The sequence below is a fragment of the Kogia breviceps genome, chromosome 1 (assembly GCF_026419965.1).
Source record: "Kogia breviceps isolate mKogBre1 chromosome 1, mKogBre1 haplotype 1, whole genome shotgun sequence".
NCBI classification, from domain to species: Eukaryota; Metazoa; Chordata; class Mammalia; order Artiodactyla; family Physeteridae; genus Kogia; species Kogia breviceps.
Window position 1 is genome coordinate 65,549,637 of NC_081310.1, and position 23,935 is coordinate 65,573,571.

The 23,935-nt window shown below is 51.7% G+C and overlaps 1 protein-coding gene and 1 pseudogene across 1 annotated transcript; both read left to right on the forward strand.

Moving 5' to 3' along the window:
* The first annotated feature begins 895 nt into the window (after positions 1-895).
* On the forward strand, positions 896-18,870 carry NUAK2 (NUAK family kinase 2). Its single transcript, XM_059057590.2, has 7 exons — positions 896-1,177; positions 9,978-10,098; positions 12,746-12,897; positions 13,252-13,317; positions 15,209-15,328; positions 15,886-16,018; positions 16,704-18,870. The coding sequence occupies exons 1-7, from the start codon at positions 932-934 to the stop codon at positions 17,765-17,767; spliced, it is 1,902 nt and encodes a 633-aa protein (XP_058913573.1). The 5' UTR covers positions 896-931; the 3' UTR covers positions 17,768-18,870.
* Positions 18,871-22,137: 3,267 nt separating this feature from the next.
* LOC131752941 (large ribosomal subunit protein bL32m pseudogene) lies at positions 22,138-22,692 on the forward strand (annotated as a pseudogene).
* The last annotated feature ends 1,243 nt before the right edge of the window (positions 22,693-23,935 follow it).

A 23,935-nucleotide genomic window follows, 5' to 3' on the forward strand; every position in this document is an offset into this window, starting at 1 on the left:
TTAGGGACACAAGTTAAATAGTAGGAGTGTGATATATTTTTAAATGAATGAATGTTTCCCTTTGTTTCTCTCCACCTCCTCCCAGTGCTTCATAAAATCCACCACATCTTGAGGGACCCACTCAAACTTAGCAGCCTTATTTGCTGAAGAAGTAAGAACTTTCCAGAACTGCATTTCTGGGATACAATTAAGGTTGATCCAACTGAAGACAGTTGAATTCAGAACCCTAGCTCTCCCCTAGGCCTCCAACTTGAGAGTCTGCCTCCATCCCATTCCATCCCTCCTTTCTCCTTATGGTCTTAAAGAAGTGGTCAAGTGACTTTTCAGATTTTGACTTGAGAGAAGCAAATTACTCAGGATGGGGAAATACTTTGGTGACCTCTAGTACTGTTAGATTGCCCCTTGCTAACTGAGAACAGCACAATGGAAAGACAACAGGTGCCTCTAACCAGGACCAAGAGCCTCTCAGGGGCAAGAGCTGTTCCAGGGCCCCTCAAAATTTCTGGACCCCAGTGGTATCAACCCCCGCCGCCACTCACCCAACCCCCCTCGACACCCCCACCAACATCTCCGCCCCGCCCCGCATAGCCGCCCCCGGCGTAAGGTATTCCCCTTGCCTGTTCCTCAGGGGCCCAGGTGGGCGGGGCTCCATTGACACCTTTCCCAGCCGCTCCGGGAGGAGGCGGAGCCGGGGACCCGGCAAGCCAATGCTGGCGGCCCTGGTCACGCGCAGCCGGCGATCAGGCCAATGGGCGCCGGGGGGTGTGGCCAGAACCTCTAGTTCAGGGCGTTTATAACAACTTGGAATTCGGCGCCTGGTCGCGCGCTTTGGTACGGCTGTGGGTTCTCGCGCCGGGGGTGGGCAGGCGCCCAGGGATCTAGCTCTCTCCGCGCAGCCGATTCCTCCTCCGCCCTCGCTCACCTGCTCGCCATGGAGTCCTTGGCTTTCCCCCGGCGCCTCGGCCCGGCTCCCTCGGCCACCGCTGCCCTGGCCGCGGAGCTCGTTCGGCCTTTGGCCGACGGGCTCCTCAAGTCGCCCAAGCCCCTAATGAAGAAGCAGGCAGTGAAGCGGCACCACCACAAGCACAACCTGCGACACCGCTACGAGTTCCTGGAGACCCTGGGCAAGGGGACCTACGGGAAGGTGAAGAAGGCGCGGGAGAGCTCGGGGCGCCTGGTGAGTGCGGCTCCCTCTCGCGGCGCCAGCCGGCCGGGCTCGGGACTTAGCCGCAGGCGGCGGGTGATGGAGGGTGGGCCGGGAGCTAGTGCCTTGCTCGGTGGAGTTGCCCGTATTCAGTCTTTACCGCGCTGAGGTTGCGTATGTGTATGGGGTGCTGGTAATGTTCACTGTAGAAATTGTCCATGGTTGTAGGGACAATGGTCGTGGACCTGAGAACCCCACCAACTCCGGTCAGCAAGTGATGATTGCCAAATAAGTGAGGCGGGGTGCATAGAGGACGAAAGGTGTCCTGAGATGAGAAGGCTTCCTAAAGATGAGACTTAAGTGGAATTTTGCTTGTAACAGATTATCCAATAGAGTGGGATGGGAAGAGGAAGTAGAAAGCACCTGATCTTAGCAAAGTGTTAGTAAATGTGTGTAGTTGAATGAAAAAGTGAATGAAGTGTCCAGTTCCTCAATTCAGTTCTAATAGTCTGGTAGCCCAGCATACTGTGGAGACATCACCCCCTCCCGGGGGGCGCGGGTGGGTTTGACATTTAGGTCCTTTCCAGGTCTAAGATTGAGTCAGAGTTTCATTATGATGGGTTTTTCATTCTGGTAAATGTGAAACTCTGGTGAAAGATCCACTGTGCTCCGAGATACCTTTGGGTTTGGGGCCTTTTCAGGTATGTGTCCTGTTAATTTGGGATGTGTGTGTGTGTGTGTATAGTAGTAGTAATCTGTGGGACCTTGTGTAATTTACTTTATCTCTGTACTGTTTCCCCTTCTGAAAAAAATGAAGAAAACACAGCCTCCCTCACAGCTGCTATGACGATTGAATGAGATACAAATATGAATTTAAATTGTTGCTGACAGTAGAACCCGCAATGAGAACTGGTATTTATATTTGAAAAGGCCAGCCCCGAAGGGATAGCAGTTTTGCCAAAAGTTAACAATTGTCCCCAAACTTGAGTTTAATATGCGTAGGAATCACCTGGGTGCTTGTTTAAAATACTTCTTCTCTAGTTCCACACCCAGAGGATTTTATTCTGAAGGTGTGGGATGGGGCCAAATAACCTGTATCTGGGGGAACGGCTGCGCCCTGCAGGCTTGGCATGCGGGATCAGGATGCAGATCAAACCTGTGCCCCCTGCGGTGGAATCGCAGAACCTTAATCACTGGACGGCCAGGGAAGGCCCTAAATACTCTGTATTTTAACAAGCCTTTTAGGGCAGGTGGTTTAGGGATTGTTTTGCCAAATCCAGTTGGGTGCTGGTTATGAGATGTGCATGTGTGTGTGTGTGTGCCTGCGTGGGTGGCCATGGTTTGCCCTATCAGCTATGGCAGCAGTTACCTCCCCAGATTGTTTGCTTTTGCAGCCAGTAGCTGGTTTGAAATTCAAGAAGTCATTTCATTGGTGAAGGAGAGTGGATTGCTGGGGAAAGGGAGTGGATTATGGCCTCATCAATAGGACCGAGTATGTTTTTCCTGCTAACACCTGGCACGGTCCCCAGTTGCCTGCTGCCAGGTTACAGCTATTGGGCAATCATGTACTTCCTGGCTTTCCTTTTCTTTTTCTTTCTATAAAGTGTGAGGGCCCGGTGAGGCTCCAGGCTGGAGACAGCTGGTCACAGGCTTTGTCAGGGGCTCAGCTGGAAAATAGCTGCTGTGGCTCATGCCTCTTTTGGGGGACAGACTGGATTGGGGGGACTGGGGTGGCCTGGAAACTGAGATTGAAGTTTAGAAATCCCATTAAGCTCTTGACCTGGGTCACCGAATGTGTGTCTCTGTGTGTGTGTGAAAGAGAGAAAGGGAGAGATCATTGATTCTGGAATAAGATAAACCAACTTTCAGTTTTCAAACCTCTGTGGCTGTAGGCAGGGATTCCAGCTCTTATTACATCAGAACAGAGAGAATTCAGAAGGTGCTCCCTGGCTTCATGTCTCTTGTATGCAGGGAGCCAAGATCAGGAAGAGTGGGACCTGCCCTAAAGCTCCCTGATCCATAGACCACCCTGTACTTCTGCTGGGAGCTTGCTCAGGGTCTCCCTCCTCCTTGGAGAGCAGCTCTATGCGCTGCTAATGGTTTCTCAAAATTCTGGAGTGGAATCCTCCCCCCACCGCACCCCCATTCCTGTCTCTTCACTGTTCTCCCTGAAGAGAGACCAACCTGGTGCCTCAGGATCTTCAGTGGGGGAGAGAGGTGTGGGAGCAGCCCACAACCTCCCCTCAAAGTGAACTGAGGGTTCAGAGGAAAGCCCGCTGGGTGACTTCCATCTCAATTTCTCTCCACCACATTTCGCATTCCCACCCTGCCTGGATAGGATTCTCAGGGGCCAGATGGGATTGTCCAGAGGGAGGGGCAGGTGGGCAGGACTAATGGCTTCTCCAGGAGGTCATTAAAGGAAAAACCAATATTTGCTCTGGATCTTCTAGCTCTGACTACACTCCTGGTATCCACATGGCATTTCCTCCTTTGACTCTCACAGCTCTCCTGACCACCCCTCCCCTAAAAAGAAAAACACCTGCTAGGGTCCCTGGAACGATGGCATCCCCCAAAGCCTTTAAGGTTGATCTGCATGGAATTTTTACTCCACGAGGAGCACAGGGGAGTCCAAGGGGACAGTGATCTGGGGCAGGGATGCTTCTGTCTCATATATTGGATTGTTGCGTGGGATTTCAAAATGTTTGAAAATGACTGAGATGGTCTGATTCCTTCATTGACAGATGGGGACACTGAGGCCCAGAGAGGGAAGGTGACATGTCCTGTGGCTGGTTAGTGGCATGCCTGCAACATAGGCTCCTGACTTGACCACCCCAGGCACTAGATGACCAATACTGAGCCTTGGACTGGGAGTTGGCTTTGGGCTGAGCCCAGGCTTGCCTCAGTGTGCTTTGTCATTCCAACAGCTACCTCAGACTGCCTTTCCCAGAGCTCCAGGCGCGCTGAGGGTGGGAGGAGTCACTGGGAACAACCCCCACCCCCATACATACTGACAGTGTCCAGAGATCCCGAGAAGGTGAGCTATACTACATTCAAGGTTTTGACTTTGTCAGGAAGACTGCTCAGCTCAGCATCAGAGTTCAAGCATTCAGAATCCCGGCTCTACTGCTTACCAGCCGTGTGACCTCTGTGTATCTCAGTTTCCTCATCTGTGAAGTGGGGATTATAATAATTCCTACCTCGTGGGGTCCTCATAGGATTAAATAAGATAATATATATAAAGTGCTCAGCACAGTAGCTGACACACAGTGTTATTATCCCAGCAAGGCTGGCTTTGTTGAGGTCCTACCTTCCCTCTCCTGGGGGAGGGAGAGTCCCCCCACCCTGGGTCTGTCCTGCCCTGAGCAAGAGAGTGGCTTGTGCTCAGCTTCCCTAGGCCATTTGGTCTCTACTTTGTTCAAAGTCCCAGTCTCTCCTTTAGCCCCTGATCCAGAGAAACGCTCCCGCCTGGCCAGCTGCCAGAGGCCTCTTCTGTGTGGTGCTGCCTTCCCAGCTCCTCCTGCATCTGCCTGCTCAGCAGCTGGGAGGGACACTCCAGCTGCAGGTGACTCTTGTCCTTGGGCTCTGGCCAAACCACACGAGAGAGCTGGGCAGGGAAGCACCTTGCCTGGCAGCCTGGCAGAGTGGGCAAAGAAAGGGTGGGCACAGCATGGGGTTTAGGGGAAGCAGCTCAGCCTCCCCTTAGAGCCCATTCCTGCTCCCAGCCTGGTTCTCTGGCAGGCTTGGTGGGACGGTGAGCCATCCCTACTCTGCCAGGCCTGGCCAGCCCAGCCCAACCTCTCTTCCATTATCTAAATGGGTCATCCTCCAGCTCCTTGCCCCACCTCCCAGAGGCAGCTGCTCCGTGAAAGGCCAAAAAGGAGTCAAGGATCTTGGCTCCAACTCTGGGTGATAGCTATGACCAGAGATGCCCAGCTTGTACCCTCTCTCCTGGCACCTGAAACCAGTACCTCTAGATCTTCTTTTTCTAAGACCTTTCTGCCATCCTCTCCTGAATCCAGAGTATTCTTGATCTGAGTTCCTGGGGGGACTGGGAGGAGAGAAGGCAGTGTTTAACCAGTTGAGCCCCAGCACCCATCTCTCTAACATCTTTGTATATCTGTAAGTGGGATGAGGGTGGCTGGTGGTACTGCACAGCCTGGCCCATGGCAGGGTGTGGGGCATTCCATTCTCCAGGGGTAGGAGGCAGGGAGCTGGAGGCAGGGCAGAGCATCTGCAAGGAACTTTTGTCTTCTGAGGTGGTGGCTTCTCCAGGCAACACCCCTCCACCTTGGGTCCTGACAGCCTTGATACGTTGAGGAACCTCGGAAGAGTCACCTTTCTGGACTTTAGTGTCTGCCATTTACAAAATGGGATAAGGAGTTAGCCCTGCTGCCTTTCCAGCATGCAGGGCCACAGGGGCAAGAAAATCACTGGGCTGGTATCAGTAGGAATGTTGCTCAGGCAGGTAAACATAGATATAGCATGGGGCCTCTGAATAAACCTATTATACCAATCCTTGGCTAGCACCTCCCTGGCATAGTAGCACGTGACCCATTTCTGAAGAAGCTCAGCAGAGAGTGCTAGAGTTTGGAAGGGAGCTTAGAGATCCTAATGTGCAAATTCGTGTATAGTTCCTTTCCTTTCTTTCTGGCCTGTGCTCAAACCTTTCTCTCTGCCTGGAATGCCCTTGTTGCACTGCCCCCCTCAAAGGCCTGCCCACCTCGGCTTGGCAAAACCCCACTCTTCCTTCAAGATCTAAAACAGAGTTTTCTCCCAGGGGTGATTTGCCCTGCTCCTCCAGGCAAAGGAAGCTCTCCAGTGCTCCTGGAGCCCCTGGGCAGGCAGAGTTCTCAACCGTCATGTTCATCACACTAGACTGGACCAAGGGCCTTGGCGCGGGGACTATCCAATTTTTGTCTGAATCCCCAACACCTACCAGAGTGCCACGCTCGTAGTAGGCATTCAGCAAATGTTTGGAGGATAAATGTCATTTTATTTTTCCGATGAGGACATTAAAACTAGCCAGGCCAGTTAACCGGATCATTTAAGTGACTTGTCTTGAGTTACGTAGTTCCAGAGGGGCAAATAAAGACTAGATACCAGGGCTCTTGACACCCCTCCATTGATCTGGTGTTCACATTTATGTTGTCATTGTTGTGCCTCGGTTTCCTGCCCCCTCTGAGTAGGGTGGCCGTATAATATAACATCTCAACTTGAATACTTTGCGTAGTAAAAAGGGCACTATTAATAATTATACGGGATGACCCAGGATTGTCCCTAGGGAGGTGGCCTTCCTACCTCTGGGTGATCCATTCAGTGATTGTTTTTCTCTTCCTTTCCTCTAGTCACTATATTTTAATTCTAAAGAACGGTTGCTCAACTATCTTGCAGATGAGAACAAAGGTCCATCAAAATAAGTTCTCATAAACATGGTTTATGGTTGACTCTCCACCTGTGCCTTGAAAAAAGGGCAGAAAGTCTTATCTGGGCACTGGTCCTATCAGTCAGGGATCAGCCCAATGACTTAACCAATAAATATCTATTTGTGATTTGTGTTCACCAGTAAACAGTTGAGGTCTGTCCGGTGGGACTAGGATAGGTGGGGGAACAGTGGCCCAGCCCCACCAGGGCAGTGATACATGGCTCTTCTTGTCTGTCACCTGCTTGGGGACTGGTGGAGCCATGATGACCCAAGTTGTTTCTTTCCTGGGAAGAGCCAGCCAAGCTTTGGGCTCCTAAGACCTAATATAGACAATGCGGTGGGGTGGGCGGTGGGAGGCGGTCCTTGACCTCACCCCCTGAGGCCAGAGCATGAGCTTGCAGGAGGACGGAACTGTCCACTAAGGATTAACAATTCTGATTTTATTTATTTATTTTTTAATTAATTTATTTATTTTGGGCTGTGCTGGGTCTTCATTTTTGTGCGAAGGCTGGTTGCGGCAAGCAGGGGCCACTCTTCATCGCGGTGCGCGGGCCTCTCACTATCGCGGCCTCTCTTGTTGCGGCGCACAGGGTCCAGACGCGCAGGCTCAGTAGTTGTGGTTCACGGGCCTAGCTGCTCCGCGGCATGTGGGATCTTCCCGAACCAGGGCTCGAACCCGTGTCCCCTGCATTGGCAGGCAGATTCTCAACCACTGCGCCACCAGGGAAGCCCCAACAATTCTGATTTTAAACCGTAGGCTTCCAGAGTTGAAAGAAATAGATCTCAGGATTCAACTTATACACCCTCTACCCATGCAGGGACTCCTTCTAGCACCCCTCAGAGCCCTTTATTTTTTTGAAACCTCATTTCTTTTAGGCCTTGTCTTCTTTAGAGCTCTGCTCCCTAGCCCACGGTGATTTATCTCATTGTATATGTTTGTACAATTGTACATCCAAGATATGCCTAGTTTTTGCGTATGTGTGTATCATAAGCTCTCAGATATTTGTTTCTTTATCTAGGTATGTGATTTACATGTGATTTTTTTTTTTTTACTGTCTATTAATTCAGTTTTATGGGCCTATCTGAAGAGCTCATGGCATTTTATCTATTGTCTGATATTTTTTTTAACAGGAGAAAAAGAAATTTAATTTCACATGTACAGGAACCCCCCCCCCAAATATGTGGCTCCCCAACAGTCTGGCAATTGAGGCTTACATGCCATCCTGAGCTAAGGAGAATGGGGTAGGGGTCTGGCACTTGAAAGGGGAGGAAAGCAATTCACAGAAAGATGGGAAGAGCAAATGCTTGGTAGATAAATGTTTGCTGGGCCATGCAGATAAGTTTTCCTGATGAAAAAAGTTATCTCTGCTAATAGTGCTCTCTCTGGTACAAGCCTCCTATCTAAATTCTTTAATGCAGTTAAGGGAGGGATAAAAAGCTCTTCTTGAGTCTGCTGAGCCTTCATTGTCTTCAGCTCGAAATCACCCACATGCCAAAGTGACAGTTTGGGGTAGCCTGCCCTGAGCCCCACCACCAAGTAATGCAATTACGTTTCAGTGCAGGCATTTATGTTCATATTTATAATCATCATAACCTTTAAAGTCTTGGCAAACATGTTTAGTTGCCACTGGATTGGTGTGTCCTCATGTACAAATGACAACTCTCTTTCATTTGTACCTAGAGTTCATTTTTTGCAGTTATAAGACCATACTTCTTTTCTGCAGTGATAATTCATAACTGAAAAATTATTAGAACATTATCTGATATATCAAGACAGTTTCAGCTCTGGAGTTTCTATGTAGGAGAGACTTTAATGGCTCTAGTGGGTTGGAATTAGGAGCGACAAGAGTTGTCTTGAAGTTTCACTGTATTGTCTGATTTTTAAAACAAAGAATTCAGAGAGAAAAGAACTAGTCCATAAAATCTCCCCTTTGGGGAGAGAAAAAGGGCATGGAGAGGTGTTCAGGAACCAAGCTCCAGGCTGGTTGGAGGAGGATTTAAGCCCCTTCCCCCAATCCCTACCCCCTGGTCAATTCTAAGTCAGGGATTTTTCTGCTTAGCTCATTGGGGTGGTTTGGAGCAGAAGGGGTGGGGGGCGCGAAGAGAGGGGCTTGGGCAGGAGACTCCATGGTGACCACCCCACCTGCTGCCATTGTCCTCCCTGCCCTGCTCTGGGAGGGCGAGAGAGCCGGGCCTCCCCTCTTTCATGGATGCAGCTCCAGGGGAGGAACGGGGTGGAGGGCACGCCATCCCTGGCCCGTTGCCGGGGTGACCAGGCCCAGGGCATTGTGAGCTGCTCCTCTTACAGGATTACTGCTGTTCCGCATTCTTGTCTGAGGGGGACATAGGCCGGAGGCCCGCAGTCCGGAGCGGAGCCGGAAGCCTTTGTCTGCCTCCAGAGCCCTGTGAAAGGGGGATTAGAGGCCCCGCCCCTTGGGCTCTGGGTTCCCTTTTTTCCGCCTCCTTTTGAACCTTGAGGGGAGGCGAACCCTCCTGGGAAATGAACGAGGAGCTGTTTTCCTCAGCCTGTACCTTGGGATTTCTCATAACTTGCCCGGTTCCTGTGAAGGGGAAGTCTTGTATTTACCATTTGTGTCCTTGTCAGGAACTGACCAGCCCTGTGACACCCCACCCCATACCCACCCAGCACCTGATGCCAGCGTTGTAGCCTCCGAGAGCCCTGGGGCATTTTTATGGTCATTTCACAGAGTCAAAGCAGGAAAGCTTTGACATCTTAGTCCAGCCTGTTTATTTCACAGAAAACGAGGCTGGGAGAGGGCATGGGCCTTGGCCCTGAGCACAGCAACAGAGCCTGGAGGGCCCGGGTCCCCTGACTCACCACGCAGTGTCTTCCCCACACACTGCATGCACTGTTGGTATTCTGTCACCATCGCTGCTTAGTGCGTTAGAACAGAGAAGGAGGCGAGATGCCTCAGTCTCTAAGAGCTTTGCTTAAACTGCTTCTTGGCAGTTCATTCTCCATTTCCTCTTGCCTCCCTCCACCCTTCCTGAACCCACCACGTGTACCAGCCAGAGAGTTTAATCCTTAAATGGCATTTTCACCTTTACGGACAAGATAGCAAAGCCCAGAGGACTCTGTTTCACTGTCTAGTTGTTTGTTTGTTGCTGGGGGAGAGACATTACTTACCTAGACCGAAGAGACTAGCATTTTTTTCATAACTTTTTTGGGTGATTTGTGTGTGTGTGGTAAAACATATATAACATAAAAGGTTCCCTCCAGACTCTCTGCCGCCCGCCCCAGTGAAGGATGGAGAGGCTTCTCTGGGTTCACGCTGTGGCCTTTGTAGCAGCTGTAGGCAGATCACCAGGGTCAGGGCTCCCAGAGTGTCCTCAGGGACGCCTTTACCTGCCAGACCTTTCTCCTCACTCTCCTGCATTCTCTGCTCCCAGGTGGCCATCAAGTTGATCCAGAAAGACAAAATCAAAGATGAGCAAGATCTGATGCACATTCGGCGAGAGATTGAGATCATGTCATCACTCAACCACCCCCACGTCATTGCCATCCACGAAGGTACAGAGGCAGAGCATTTGAAGCTGTGTGTGTGTGTGTGTGTGTGTGTGTGTGTGTGTGTGTGTGTGTGTGTGTGTGTGTGTGTGTGTGTGTGTCTGGTCGGAACAGATGACACAGGTAAAAAAAGACACAGGCTTTAGGCTTGGGCAAAAGCTGGATTTGAAACCCAGCTATATGACTTTGGGCAACTAATTTAATTTAGTCTCTGGGCCTCAGTTCCTCATTTGTAAAATGGGATAATCCCACCTACATCACAGGGTTGTTGCAAAGATCAAATTAAATGTCACCAGGGAATTCCCTGGCGGTCCAGTGGTTAGGACTCTGTGCTTTCACCTCAGAGGGCACGGGTTTGATCCCTGGTCAGGGAACTAAGATCCTGCATGCCCTGTGGCACTGCCGAAAAAAAAAAAAATTCAAATTAAATGTCACCAAGTGCTCCGCTCATGGGAGGAACTCCACAGACTGTAGGCATTTTTGTTCTTAGGTTTTCCGTACTGGAACACTGTCTCCCCAGACCAATAAGATCCTTAGCAATCTGTGGGAGGCTGAAACATGCAGGGACCTGCACGTGTCTCAGGTGTGTGAGTGCTGTTTTTCTTCATACATCCAAGAGCCAGGCCTCCTGTCCTCTGAATCATTCCTGCCATGGGGCTGGCTCCTACTTCTCCTTGTCTCTTGAAGCCTCCTCTTGCTCTGACATCAGTGCTGGCTTTCCACTCCAGCTGCCCTGTTCCCTGTGACCCAGACAACAAAGTGAGCAAGAAAGGGTGATGAGGGAAAGAGGGGGAGCAGCCTCCCACACACCCCTGTCTGCTTCCAGCCTTTACATAATATCAGTTAGATAGGAAGTGAGGAATGGGAGCCTGCGGCTTTGCCCTCAGTCTGAATATTCCTGGTAGGAAGAAAGAGAGGTCTCCTCTCTCAAGTTCTGTTTAGAGGAAGACTAAGGGCAGAGCCACTGACATGGCCCTGTGGCCTGAGCCTTTCCCATGAGGAACCCCAGCAGGTGGCTGGAAGGCTAATTGTTTCTCTGTTTATTTCCCCCAGGGAGGAGTGGGCAGATGACAGAGTATTGGTTAAGCCAGGCTAAGCTTGGTGATTGGGCTGTGTGTGTGTGTGTGTGTGTGTGAATTCTTCCCCCCACCCATATCTACAGCTAGGTCTGGGAACTGAGCTCTGAAGCTTAGGATGTATCTGCTACTTACTGTACCTTCAGATTCAGCAGATGTTGGGGTGTCATAGTTACTGTGTATCTGGTAGAGCTCCCCCAGATCCATCCCCATCCACAGACTTCAGGAGATGTGGACTGGGGGGAAGGCTGCAGTCCTGGGAACTGACTTCTAACATAGCTGCTCTCTAGAATGTGCTCTGGCTGGCTCCCGACCCCCAATTTTACGGCACAAAGTTTGCACACATCCTGCAGAGATCTGGAGAACCACAGGGGTAGAGCCTCAGCTAGGCACCCCCCCAGCGGTCTGGGCCACTGTGCTCCCCTAGGAAAAAGCACAGTCCTCCTGACCATGTATCCAACTGCCTGGGAGCTGGGACTCTTCTTGGGAGAAGCCTCCTCTCTTAGCTCCTTCTCACAGGCTAGACAGTAATCTCTCTGGGGCTGGCTGAGCAAGCCAAACTCATAGGACTCGTTTAACACAAAGATGCAATGTCACAGACATACATGTTTTGACATACACCCTGCTGAAGGGCCAGTTTGGTGAACCAGCCATTCCCTACTTTTCCAGGAGGCAAGACAAGGCCTGAGGTGGCAATAGGATCCCTCCCTCACATGGAGATGAGCCAGCTGGAGTAGGCTGACTTCCAGGAGCCCAGCCAGTCAATTAATTACCAAATATGTATTGATCGTTTCTATGTACAAAGCCCCAGCCTGGATATTCTGGACAGGAAGTTAAAGATGTTAGGGTGATAAATATCTCAGCTCTCCATGGTACTTTACAGTTTACAAAGCACTTTCATACTTTTATCCGTCTTTTGATCCTCAAGTCAGGCATTATTATGGGCATTGTTTTTCAAGTTTATGCATGAGGATGCTGATAATAAATACAACAGTAGGTACAGTCTATTGAGTGCTTGCTTGTATGTCAGAGCCCACACCAGCTTGCTCAGCCAGCCTGAGAGCTGTGACTAACTTTTATCTATTTCTTGCCCCAGCTCTGTGACGTTGCTATCACTATCCCTCTCCAGATGAGGAAACTGAGGCACACTGATTGAATAACTTGCCATGGTCACCCAGCTAGTAAACGATGGGGCCAGGATTCAAATCCCAAACCTACGTTCTTGCTGATGTATCTAGAAGAGATTTGCCCAATGTCATGAGGCAAAAGAAGTGCTGGATTCTGAACCAGAGAGCCTGATTTTTCATTCTCATCCAGTGATGTCTCAGAATGTGCAGGGTAGTGTTAAGAATCCTCAGAAGCCTGAACTTCCAAGGAAAGGGAGGGTGAGCCAGTTTCCTTGGCCTTAATTCGTTGCTACTGGGAGGTGTTGGGAGCATCAAAGGGCACTGTCCTGCCTCATTAGTCTCTGGTGGGAGGTCCTGTCTGGTTTGGGAGCCTGGGGGTGATACGTGTTCCCTAGTGGGGAGCAGTGCACTCTGGAGGGGCCTGACATTCCTGCCCTCGCTCTGCCCCAGTGTTTGAGAACAGCAGGAAGATCGTGATCGTCATGGAGTACGCCAGCCGGGGCGACCTATATGACTACATCAGTGAACGGCAGCGGCTCAGCGAGCGCGAAGCCCGGCATTTCTTCCGGCAGATTGTCTCCGCCGTGCATTACTGCCACCAGGTGAGCAGCACCTGCCTCAGCCCTGTGCTGAGGGGGTGGGCCCTGGGGCTCGGGGGCTGGTTTCACCAGAGAGATTCCATGACTGGTCCAGGATCACACAGGGAGATCGAAAGAGGCAAAACTCAATTCTGGACTCAGCCTAGGGAATGTTGGTGTCTCTGGCTTCAAGTCTCTTGGCTGGGGTTGGGAGGACCATGATTTGTTGTAGTATGTACCAGTAAAGATGGGCCTCCCAGCCTACCTGTGCTCACCCCCACTCGGCCCCCTTTGTGTTTCCTTCACTGTCCAGACCAGGTCCTCATGTCCTTCCCTCCCTGGTGGCCTTCCCCTGACCCTCCTCCCTCCCTCTTTCAGAACAGGGTTGTCCACCGGGATCTCAAGCTGGAGAACATCCTCTTAGATGCCAATGGAAATATCAAGGTGAGCCTCACTTCTTGTTTAAAGCTGCTTCCCTACCCCTCCCCAGCCTGTCTGCACTGTCCCTTGCCAGGCATCTCTCAGCCCCTAGGGGGTTCCAGAAGGAGTTGAGCAAAGCTCAGACTCTTATATGGGTACTGATAAGGACCTTAGCCATCATCCATTTCAGTACCGCATTCTATGGATTGAAAGCTGAGGCCTTATGGTAAGCAGTGATTTGCATAAGGTCCCATGGCTAGCGAGTGGCTGAGCCTCAGCGCAGGCTCAGCGGCCATGGCTCACGGGCCCAGCCGCTCCGCGGCATGTGAGATCTTCACCGACCAGGGCACGAACCCGCGTCCCCTGCATCAGCAGGCGGACTCTCAACCACTGCACCACCAGGGAAGCCCAACGCATGCGCACTTTAATCTGCCGCCATCTGGTAGCCCTTTAGCACCTTTCACCACAGCAAGCACTCCAGAGCCAGCTTCCTGCTTTCTGCAGCTGCTGAATTCCCGTGTCTAAGTAGTTAAATTTAGGCCTGAGAAGTTCAGGTTGATGTGATAAACTCAGGTCTCAGGGCTGGAAGGGGAGATGGCAAGGACTGGCCCCTGCAGATGCCTGGAAGGGCTCTGACTCTGCAGTCGAACCCTCCTCAGAATCTTCCCGAACCCAGATCATAGTCCTTTCCCCAGTGGCCCCTGACCTGTGCCCTGAGGTGCCCTGGCACTGGGTTCATTTTCCTTACCAATTCCTGGAGTAGGTGGGGCTCTCTTTGATGCTGACCAGGGAGGGGGAAGCCAGGGCCAATAAATCCACACAACCCAGGCAGGCACGAACTTTCCCATCTGCACCAATCATCTGCCTAATTATAGGCTTCAACTGGTAACTGCTTGATAGGAGGCCAATAAAACCCATAAATGAAGGAGCCAGAGTTCATAAACAACTTCTCCCCACCCTGGGTACACATGACCCTCTGCTGGGCATGAGGAGTTTGGGAGCAAAAGGGCACTGGCCTCAGCCTTTGTCTGAGGATAGCTGGTGGAAGGGTCTTTCTGAGGGATGAGAAGATGGGCTTGAGGCCCCTCAAACCCTCAGTATCAGAGGGCTCAGGAAGTCCTGTAAGAAGATCCCTTCTCCCGGGTTATAACCATGGCCTTAATCTTTGTCCTTCCTTTAGTACTGCTTCTCAGCTACACTGGGCTGACCCCAGTCCCGCCACCACGTTCCTGCCCGGGTGTGGGCAGAGATGCATTCTTTGCTGGGAAGGGCAGCCCAAGCCCAAGTCATGGGGTAGCTTGCTTCTAAGGTTCATGGCATTGGCATGAGACATTGTCTGTCCCCCTCCAACTGGTAGACCCTTCCTTCAGTCAGTAAGTGGCCATTAGTCCCACCCATGGGTCACAGCTGTGCTAGGAGTTGCAGGAGGGGTGGGGGCAGGAGGTCAGCATGGGGAGAGCATATTGATATGGCAGTATGAGGAGACGGAAGTGACAAGCAGGGGCCACCGTGAGCCACTGCACATTGTAGGACTTCATGGGAGGAGGAGATCTCAGGGCAATGGAAGGCTTCCTGGAGGAGGTGGGCTTGCTGGGTCAGGAGGATGTGTGTAGGTAGAGAGAGCATCCCTGGAGTAGAGTACAGCGTGAGCAAAGGGGCCTGGGGAACAGTGAGGACCCTGGAGCTCTCCGACACCTCTGCCCAGGCTTTCCTCATCGATACAACCTCCAAAGGGGCTCTTTCTTCCAGGGCCTGAGCTGTGTTGGTGGTGCCCGGTATGGGGTAGGGGTCATGGGCACCCTTTCCTCCTGCTAGGGCCTGGGTTTCCCCGGGATCTGGCGGGGGGCAGACCAGGAGCTATAGAACAACACAGGCCTTGGTGTGACCCCTGCTTGTGTTTGACCCAATTCTGCAGATCGCTGACTTTGGCCTCTCCAACCTCTACCACCAAGGCAAGTTCCTGCAGACATTCTGTGGGAGCCCCCTCTATGCCTCACCCGAAATCGTCAACGGAAAGCCCTACATGGGCCCAGAGGTAAGTGTCTGGACTCCTCCACCAGCCCGCCTCAGCTTAGATCCTGAGAGAGGGATGTGCTAGTTTTCTAGTTATTCCCTTTCTCAGATCACAAAACTCACTTCCCCACCAAAGTAGTGTGTGGCCGGGTCTCTAGCGGGCGTAGCAAAACTGGAACAAGAGCTTAAGTCTTCTGACCCTCAGTCTGGTTCTGTGCCCCTCACCTTGCACATTCCCATTACCTTTCCCGGCCCCCAGCCAGCCTCCCTGGAGGGATGGTATCTGTCACAACCACCACTCCTGGCCCAGAAGGGGTGACCTCGTCACTGATCTTGTGTTTGTGGCTGCTCCTCCCAAGGGGAGGCAAATGACAGCAGCTCTCCCCATGAACCTCAGTCCCTTCTGCAGTGTCACCCTCTCTGCCCCTGGGTACTAGAAGGAGGTGGTCCTCAGATACACTGGGCTCTGAGTTCTCCCACATGGGCTCCCTTTTCCCCATGGTATTGAATGAAGGTGAGGCTGGAAGCCCTCTAGCCTGTGGCATGAGGAGGTCTTGGCTGATCCTCTCTCTCCCTCAGGTGGACAGCTGGTCCCTGGGTGTTCTCCTGTACATCCTGGTGCATGGCTCCATGCCCTTTGATGGGCAGGACCATAAGACGCTGGTGAAACAGATCAGCAGTGGGGCCTACCGGCAGCCGCCTAAACCCTCTGGTGAGTGAGAGGTGTAGGTCTTCTCATCTAGGTGCAGGGTGTCCTTTGCTAATTCCTGAGGCAAGAATTAAACAGTGACAGTAAAGTGAAGAGGGCAGCCCACTGTAGATGGAGTGTACCTTCCACCTCAACTCCTGCTGTCATCTCTTTGCCTCCTATGTCTGTGACCTCCGAGGAAGGAAGGGATAGCTCCTTCCTTCCTTTATGGGCAAGCTTTATCATATTTGGAAAGTGCTTCCTAAGGTCTAACTTAGATCCTCTTTGCTACAATTGTCTCATTTCCTACTGCTTTTGTCCTTGTCCTTAGAAATCTTTTTGTCCTTTCACGTACGATGTGTAAGGCAAGAAGAAAGGTGTGAGGACCTTGGTTTACTCTGGAGCAGTCCCTACCCTCAGAGGGTTGCATGTCAGTGGAGCAAAGGGAGGATACACACTAACACATAAACATAGCTGTGGTCCTGAGGGGTGGTGGGATGGAAGAGGAAATCGACAGTCAATCCAGGAAAGCCGGAGACTGGGGAGCCGGCCCAGGCTGTGGCGCGTATGGAGCCCTAGGTGGGAGTCGCATAGCTGCCATAGGAATGAGCAGTGTCTCAGCACAAATGGGGGTAAAGCCAGTGAGGGGGACTGTGGGTGCCCATGCTCCTGGCTATGGATCTGAAACCCTTCTCCTTCTTCTTTTTAGATGCCTGTGGCCTGATCCGGTGGCTATTAATGGTGAACCCTACCCGCCGGGCCACCCTGGAGGATGTGGCCAGTCACTGGTGGGTCAACTGGGGCTATGCCACCCGTGTCGGGGAGCAGGAAGCTCTGCAAGAGGGAAGGCACACCGGCAGCGACTCTGGCCGGGCCTCCGTGGCTGACTGGCTCCGGCGGTCCTCCCGCCCCCTCCTGGAGAACGGGGCCAAGGTCTGCAGCTTCTTCAAGCAGCATGCGCCTGGAAGCGGGAGTCTCGCCCCTGGCCTGGAGCGCCAGCATTCGCTCAAGAAGTCCCGCAAAGAGAATGACATGGCCCAGACTCTCCAGGGGGACCCAGCTGCTGACACCTCCCCTCGCCCTGGCAAGGGCAACCTCAAGCTGCCGAAAAGCATCCTCAAGAAGAAGGCATCAACCTCCTCGGAAGGGTCAAGGGAAGGCCCTGAGCTTGGCCCCATCCCTGCGAGCCCAGGACAGACTGCCCCCCTGCTCCCCAAGAAGGGCATCCTCAAGAAGTCTCGCCAGCGGGAATCGGGCTACTACTCCTCTCCTGAACCCAGTGAGTCTGGGGAGCTCTTGGATGCGGGAGACGTGTTTGTAAGTGGGGACGCCGTGGAGCACACGCCCCCCCAAACCTCAGGGCTGCGGCTCCATCGCAAGGGCATCCTCAAACACAATGGCAAGTTCTCCCACGCAGCCCTGGAGCTCACAACCCACACCACTTTCGGTTCTTTGGATGGACTGGCCTCACCTCACCCTCCAGCCCGGGCCAGCCGCCCCTCGGGGGCAGTGAGTGAGGACAGCATCCTGTCCTCTGAGTCCTTTGACCAGCTGGACTTGCCCGAACGGCTCCCCGAGCCCCCACTGCGGGGCTGTGTGTCTGTGGACAACCTCATGGGCCTTGAGGAGCCCCCCTCAGAGGGCCCTGGAAGCAGGGGCCTGAGGTGCTGGCGGCAGGACCCCCTGGGGGATAGCTGCTTTTCCCTGATGGACTGCCAGGAGGTGACAGAGGCCTACCAACAGGCACTGGGGGTCTGCTCAAAGCTCAGCTGAAGGTGGGGGGCATTGCCCCATCCTGGCTGGCACTAAGATGCAGCTGGCTGCACCCTGAGGGGAAACTGCCTTCTTCCCCGCCTCCCAGGACCAGCATCCCAGCCCAGAAGGCTGAGATGGTTTGCAGTTGAGCCCTGGGGAGGGCTGGATGTGGGAAGTGGGCAAGTGAAGTGCACTGAGGGTTCAGTGTCTTCTGCCGCATGGAACCAAGAAGGTAGTAGAAGGGAAATGAGTAGAGAAGTAGAGAGGAAGGCCCAAGGCTGAGTCCAGGTTGCCTGTTTCTTGTACACATAGTAGGGCCACAGAGAGCTGGAAAGAGCGCTCTCAGCGCCCAGCTTCTCTAAAGAGTAAGTTTTGTGCATGGTGCCTTCCTGCCAAGGTGGGGATGGAAACTCTTTATTCACATACACATTCCCATCTCCACCAACCACTCAGACTGGAGTGTGGCACCCCCCTAATGTGCCTGGGGTGTCCTGGGAATGGTCTTCTAGAGTGTGCCCTTCCTTATTTATCTGAGCGGTAAGAGAACCCAGCCTCTGTTTCCTCAAAGGTTCTCTCCTCTTTCGCATCCTCCAAACCTGGCCTGAGCCTCCCGGAGTCGCTGCTATGAATCTAAAAGACTTGAAAAGGTCAGGCTGCTACTGGACGTCATCTCAAGGGGCCCAGATTCCCCTGGACCCCACCTTGGACCTCAAAGACTCTGAACTTCTCTAGCCTCCAAGCTGCTCCTGCTACTGAGAATGGATGTATCTGTTTCTCTGGGCTTTCAGGGCCTAGAATGTTCTTATTTATTTTTACGTTTTCAGCTGTGCATTTTTAAAATAGTGAATCTTACTGTTTTCAATAATGTGAATACTATGTTCTGGGGAAATGCACTATGACATCTAAGTTTTGTGTACAGGGAGATATTTTTGCAATGATTCCCTACTGATCAAGGGGAAGCCGGGGGGCCTTTTATAAATCTACATGTCCCATCGCACTATCTGGAAGGGGGTCTCTGGCTCCCTCACTCCACGCCCTGATTCTATCTACCTGATGGTCCCCTCTTCCCTTCTGTGGTGGCTAGAAAGAGCCACTCCATTAAAAAGCAGGACGATGATTGGAAAATAGCTTCTGTGGTTCTGTTTGGGGAAGTGGGGTACACTCTTCGAGTTTTCTCTTAACACACTCCCTTGGGCTCTCATAGGTGGAAAAAAGAGAACCTGCTTCATAAAAACAAAACACACACCAAAAACCGAGCTCTTAGCTCCAAATAACTCCCTGTTATACCTCCATCAGCGGTTCTGCCCTTGTAAACACACAGCGGGGAGGGTGCCCTGGGCTAAGGGTCCCAATTTGCTCCTCCTGCCTTTAGTACTAAAGAACTGGGTTTGGCAGATTATACAGCCCTGCCCCCATCCTGCCCCCTCCTCTCCCATCCCTCCCCCATCTAGCTCCGTCCCCTGCTGCTTGTAGGCACCTCCACTGCCTTTATTCTCTCCCTCCAAAGAAATCCCTTTCCCTCCCGTGCAGGCAGCTGCTCCCCACTCCGCCCCCCAACCGCCTGACTCTTAGAGGAAGTAAAGAATGCTTGGAATGCCCCCCTCGTTGGCCGTTCCTCTCCACCCCCTGCAGAGCATTCCCCGGACTCCCGCTCCATTGAGAAACTCCCAGGCTCTGAGGGCTAGGATGAAAGGGAGGATAAGGACAAAGTGCAGGCAGGCAGCCGGCTGGCTCCAGCTTCAAGCAGGCTCCCTCCCCCATACCTCACCCTGCTCTGGTGTTCGCAGGCCCCCAAACAGTCTGCTCCCCGTACACCTGCCCTCCTGCCAGCCTTCGGTGCCTGCCGGTGTGGAGCATCTGCACTGCCCTCCCCCTCCCTGCATCTGGGGAGCTGGCAAAGTTGCTGAGTCTAGGGAAGAAGTGGGGAGGCCAGGCAACTATGGGATCAGGATGGGAGAGTAAACAAGAAACCGTTTAGGGCTTCTCTGGTGGCGCAGTGGTTGAGAGTCCGCCTGCCGATGCAGGGGACACGGGTTCGTGCCCCGGTCCGCGAGGATCCCACCTGCTGCGGAGCGGCTGGGCCCGTGAGCCATGGCCGCTGAGCCTGCGCGTCCGGAGCCTGTGCTCCACAACGGGAGAGGCCACAGCAGTGAGAGGCCCGCGTACCGCGGAAAAAAAAAAAAGAAACCATCGTTTAGGCTACAGATGGAGTATTTCAGTCTGATAATTTTGAGAAGACTCCATGTCTCCTGGTGATGGGGTTCCCACCTCCAGCCTTTTCATGGAGACTTTTAAAGCTCTTCCAGCCCCGAGGCTCCACCACTTGAAAACAAGGCAGGTCCAACTGAGTGCTGGAGCTCTGGGCCAGACTGTGGGTAGACACAAGAAAAATATAAGGGAGGGTCTTTACCCAACAAGCATAGAGTTCAGATGTGGGGTTAACTGTGTTCATTTATTCATTGACTCGGGAATCAAGCCCTATTGGGTGCTAAGCTCCGTGGAAGATAGAGGTAATTGCTCTGTTTCTGGTGCAACGCATAAGATCCGAACCTCAGAGAGGCTGCAGACTGAACAGCAAACCAGCATGCATAAAAATAAGTAAAATTCAACAGAAAAAGTTTTAGTTCAGAGAATGTTGAAGGGGAGTGGGATGATGAGAAAGAAGAGTTGCAACTTAGGAAATAACAGGGCTACCATTTATTAAGTGCTTAGGTATCAAACACTTGATACGTTATGTAATGCCCAGGAAAGCCTTGTTAGTTCGGTACAATTTTTATCATTCTCGGGTCACAGAGGAAGAAATTGAGACTCAAAAACATAAAGTAACTTGCCTAGTTAGCAGGTGGGAAAACTCAACTCAAATCCAGGTCTGAGGGATGCCAAATCTTAGCGGAGTGGGCGATGGGGGGCTCATTTAAACTAGATTGGGTTTGGAGAGTTGGGAGAATACCAGTGAAAGGAACTGCAAATACATGCCACACTCTTGTCCAGGCACAAGGAGTATGGCAATTTCTTCTGCCCCAAATGCCTTCCCCTTACCTCCAAAGCCCCAAAAGGGAGCTGGGAAATAAAGGGTGAGTGAGAACAGGGAGAAGCTAGAGTGGGGAGACGGGACGGGAGGAGAGAAGGGACGCCAAGCCCCTGCAGCCCATCCTACTAGCACTGCTGGTGGGGCGGATTTCTAGGAAGAGGAAGGAACGCAAAAGTACTTGGTGCTGAGATCTTTGTCCTCTTTGAGGTCTGTTTGCTTAACCTCTTCCAAGCCAGGGGCTGGGAGGGGTGGGCAGGAGAGGGGATGGATGTGGCGGAAGCCCGCTGGGGAAAGATACTCTGGGTGGGAAGAGAATGTCTATTACTCCAGCCCCTAGAGACCCAGGCTCGGGGATTCCATTTGCACGGAGCTTCCCCTCACTTACCAGGATGCTTCATACCAAAAACATTCCAGAAAGCAGGCTCAAAGAGATGACTCTGGGCCCCAGGGGGGAAGGCTGGAGCCCTAGGAATATTTAGTGCCACATCAGTGCTTCTGGAATGTGAATAACCCAGACAACCACCGGGGGCAACTTTGGGAGACAGGAAAGGGCCTTCAGAAACCAAAACAAGAAAGTCTTGGGCAGAATTCTCACCTTACCCTCAGCCCTTTCCTGGGGCAAGTCCATCCAGGCTGTCCCTGAGCGGAAACCCCCTCACTGGGTAGTACCGAGGCTCCTCTGCACAGAGCGGGGGATACCCCCACGGCAGGCATATCAGGAGGAGCCCTTCCCTTCTCCCCAGACCCCATCCAGTCAGGCTGCCTTGGACCTTCTGATGGACTGGTGGGAAGGGGAAATGGTAATTCAGCAGCCCCTGCATGGTACAGCACCGACATCCCACTAGAGCTCCTGTTCAGCTCTGCAAGCCAGAATCCAGAGACTCACTGACAGTCGGAGCATGTCTGGACTGCGATGAAGCCAGGACAAAGGGCTAGCTGAGGAGCCTGGGCATGTTTAAGAGGAGACTGGGGTTGGGGGGATACATTTGTATACAAAATGGACAAAAATCTCTACCCTTATGGGGTTTCCATTCTAGTGGAGGAAGATAGACAAAGCAATAGATATAATAAATAGGTGAATTATATAGTATATTAACAGGTCGTAAGCATGAGGAGAATGGGAAGGGGACAGGGAATAACGTTTTAAATTGGGGTGATCAGAAAAGGGCTCATCGAGAAGGTGGCATTTGTGCAAGGACCTGAAGGAGGGAGGTGCTAACCACATAGATATTTGGGGGAACAGTGTTCCAGGTGGAGGGAACAGACAATAGAAATGCCTTAAGGTGGGAGCAGGTCAGGCTAGTTCTAAAACAGCCATTGAGGTTTTCCGGCGAGCAACATGGTGCCTGCCACGCCGATGCTAATGGTTCCGCCGTGGCCTACAGCCCAGGGACTCCTCCGGAACTGTTGGGAGCAACTGCAGTGGAAACTTTGGCAGAGCCGGCCAGGCTTTCCCAGTCCTCAATGGGGACCAGCATTAGCGGTCCAAGGTCCAGCTATATTTACAGAACCAGCAAATGATACCAATGGAAGTAAGGAGATTTCCAGCTTTTTGGAGAGCATCTTTTGGATGGCAGCTCCCCATTAAAGTTAACAGGCAGCATTGAAGTCAACAGGTGTAGGAGAAGAAACCCTCATAAGCTTATTACAGTTAAGAACAATATAGACATTTGTCCTGAATGTGGTCACATGAAACAGAAACACGTCCTCTGTGGCTATTGCTATGAGAAGGTGTGTAAAGAGACAGCGGAAATCAGACGACAGATAGGGAAGCAAGAGAGGGGCCCTTTCAAGGTTCCTACCGTGGAGACCATGGTGCTGTACTTGGGGGAGACACCCCTCCAAGCGAGATCAGGGCAAGAGGATCATTGAGAGAGAACGGAAGCGGCCATCCTGGTTCACCCAGAATTGACAACAAACATGTTTCGAGAGGATAACTTCACATAAGACGTTTCTCCTGAAAAAGAGGAAGATTCTTTGTTTTTATGTTGGTTGTGTGCTTGTCTTTAAACCATCAGCATAGCCTAAAACATTCTTTATAAGCAGTTAGTCTTCTGTGAGTAATTTGAAGAATGCATCAGGAGTAAAACCTGAAAATGTTTGTTTATGCAGAGGCTCAATGGATTTATGTGTCTGTTTCTATTATACTATGAAGTTTTAGTAAACAGAATTTTCAGGACAGAAAAATAAAACCTAGTTTAAAATTCGTAGCCAGAATTATGCATCTGGGCTCTGGTTTTGTTTGCCACTGGTTTTTGTTACAAGAATACTTACACAAATGCTTTGTTTAAGTAACACCTGAAAATAGGTTATTTAAATTCTGGGTATCGCTTTTTTAAGATGGTAGATGTAGGAGTAAGAAAAAGTTCGTTCTGTTTGTTTTTTTTGTTTGTTTTAGCAAATTAAAATTGTCTTTGTATGGCACTTTAAAACAAAAACAGCCATTGAGACTGGAACAGCGTGAGTGAAGGAGAAAGTAGCAGAGAGAGGGTCAAGATAGGTAGCAGGGGTCGGGCAGTAGAGCACCTAGGGCCTTGTGAGCCATTATACAGGTTATGGTTTTTTTCTGAGTGAAATGGGGAGACAGTGGGAGGTTTTGAGCAAAAGGAATGGTGTAATCTGACTAAGGACTTTTTTGGTTAATTCCTCTGGCTGCTTGTTGAGAATAGCCAGGGGGTTGGCGGGGGGGCGGTTGCTGAAGGACTTGGGGAATGGTGCATCCACTATTCGAGAGGGGGAAAGGTGGCAGGTGGAGGGGGGTGGGGGAAGCTAGAGAGCACTTCGACCTCCAGCGGCCATAAGAGGTGTAAGGAGTCTGGAATTTGGGAAAGAGATGTGAGCTGGAGATAGAGATATAGGAGTTGTTGCTAGGAAAGAATTTCTGCTTTGGGTGGAAAATCACCTTAGTTGATCTCTGAAGTCCCTGAGTTCTAAAGGTTCTAGGATTTTATTGAATAGGAAAGCAGTTATTTGTATAGCTGATCAGTTGTTTGTGAAAGCTTGACAGCGGGGGAGGTGGGTGTTGCTGAGTTGGGAAGGTAGTTCTGCCTGTTTGCAACTGGCTTTCTCCTCCTGAGGAAGACAACGAGGCTTCTCCCATCCTTGGGAGAAGGCTGGGGGGCGGGGTGTGGGGGGGGAACGGTCTGTTAAATGTC

Bases quoted from the DNA above. Each gene is read 5' to 3' on its own strand.
- NUAK2 (XM_059057590.2), top strand. From the start codon at position 932: ATGGAGTCCTTGGCTTTCCCCCGGCGCCTCGGCCCGGCTCCCTCGGCC. The intron at 10,099-12,745 runs GTACAGAGGCAG...GCTCTGCCCCAG, and splicing joins CGTCATTGCCATCCACGAAG to TGTTTGAGAACAGCAGGAAG. The intron at 13,318-15,208 runs GTGAGCCTCACT...CCAATTCTGCAG, and splicing joins ATGCCAATGGAAATATCAAG to ATCGCTGACTTTGGCCTCTC.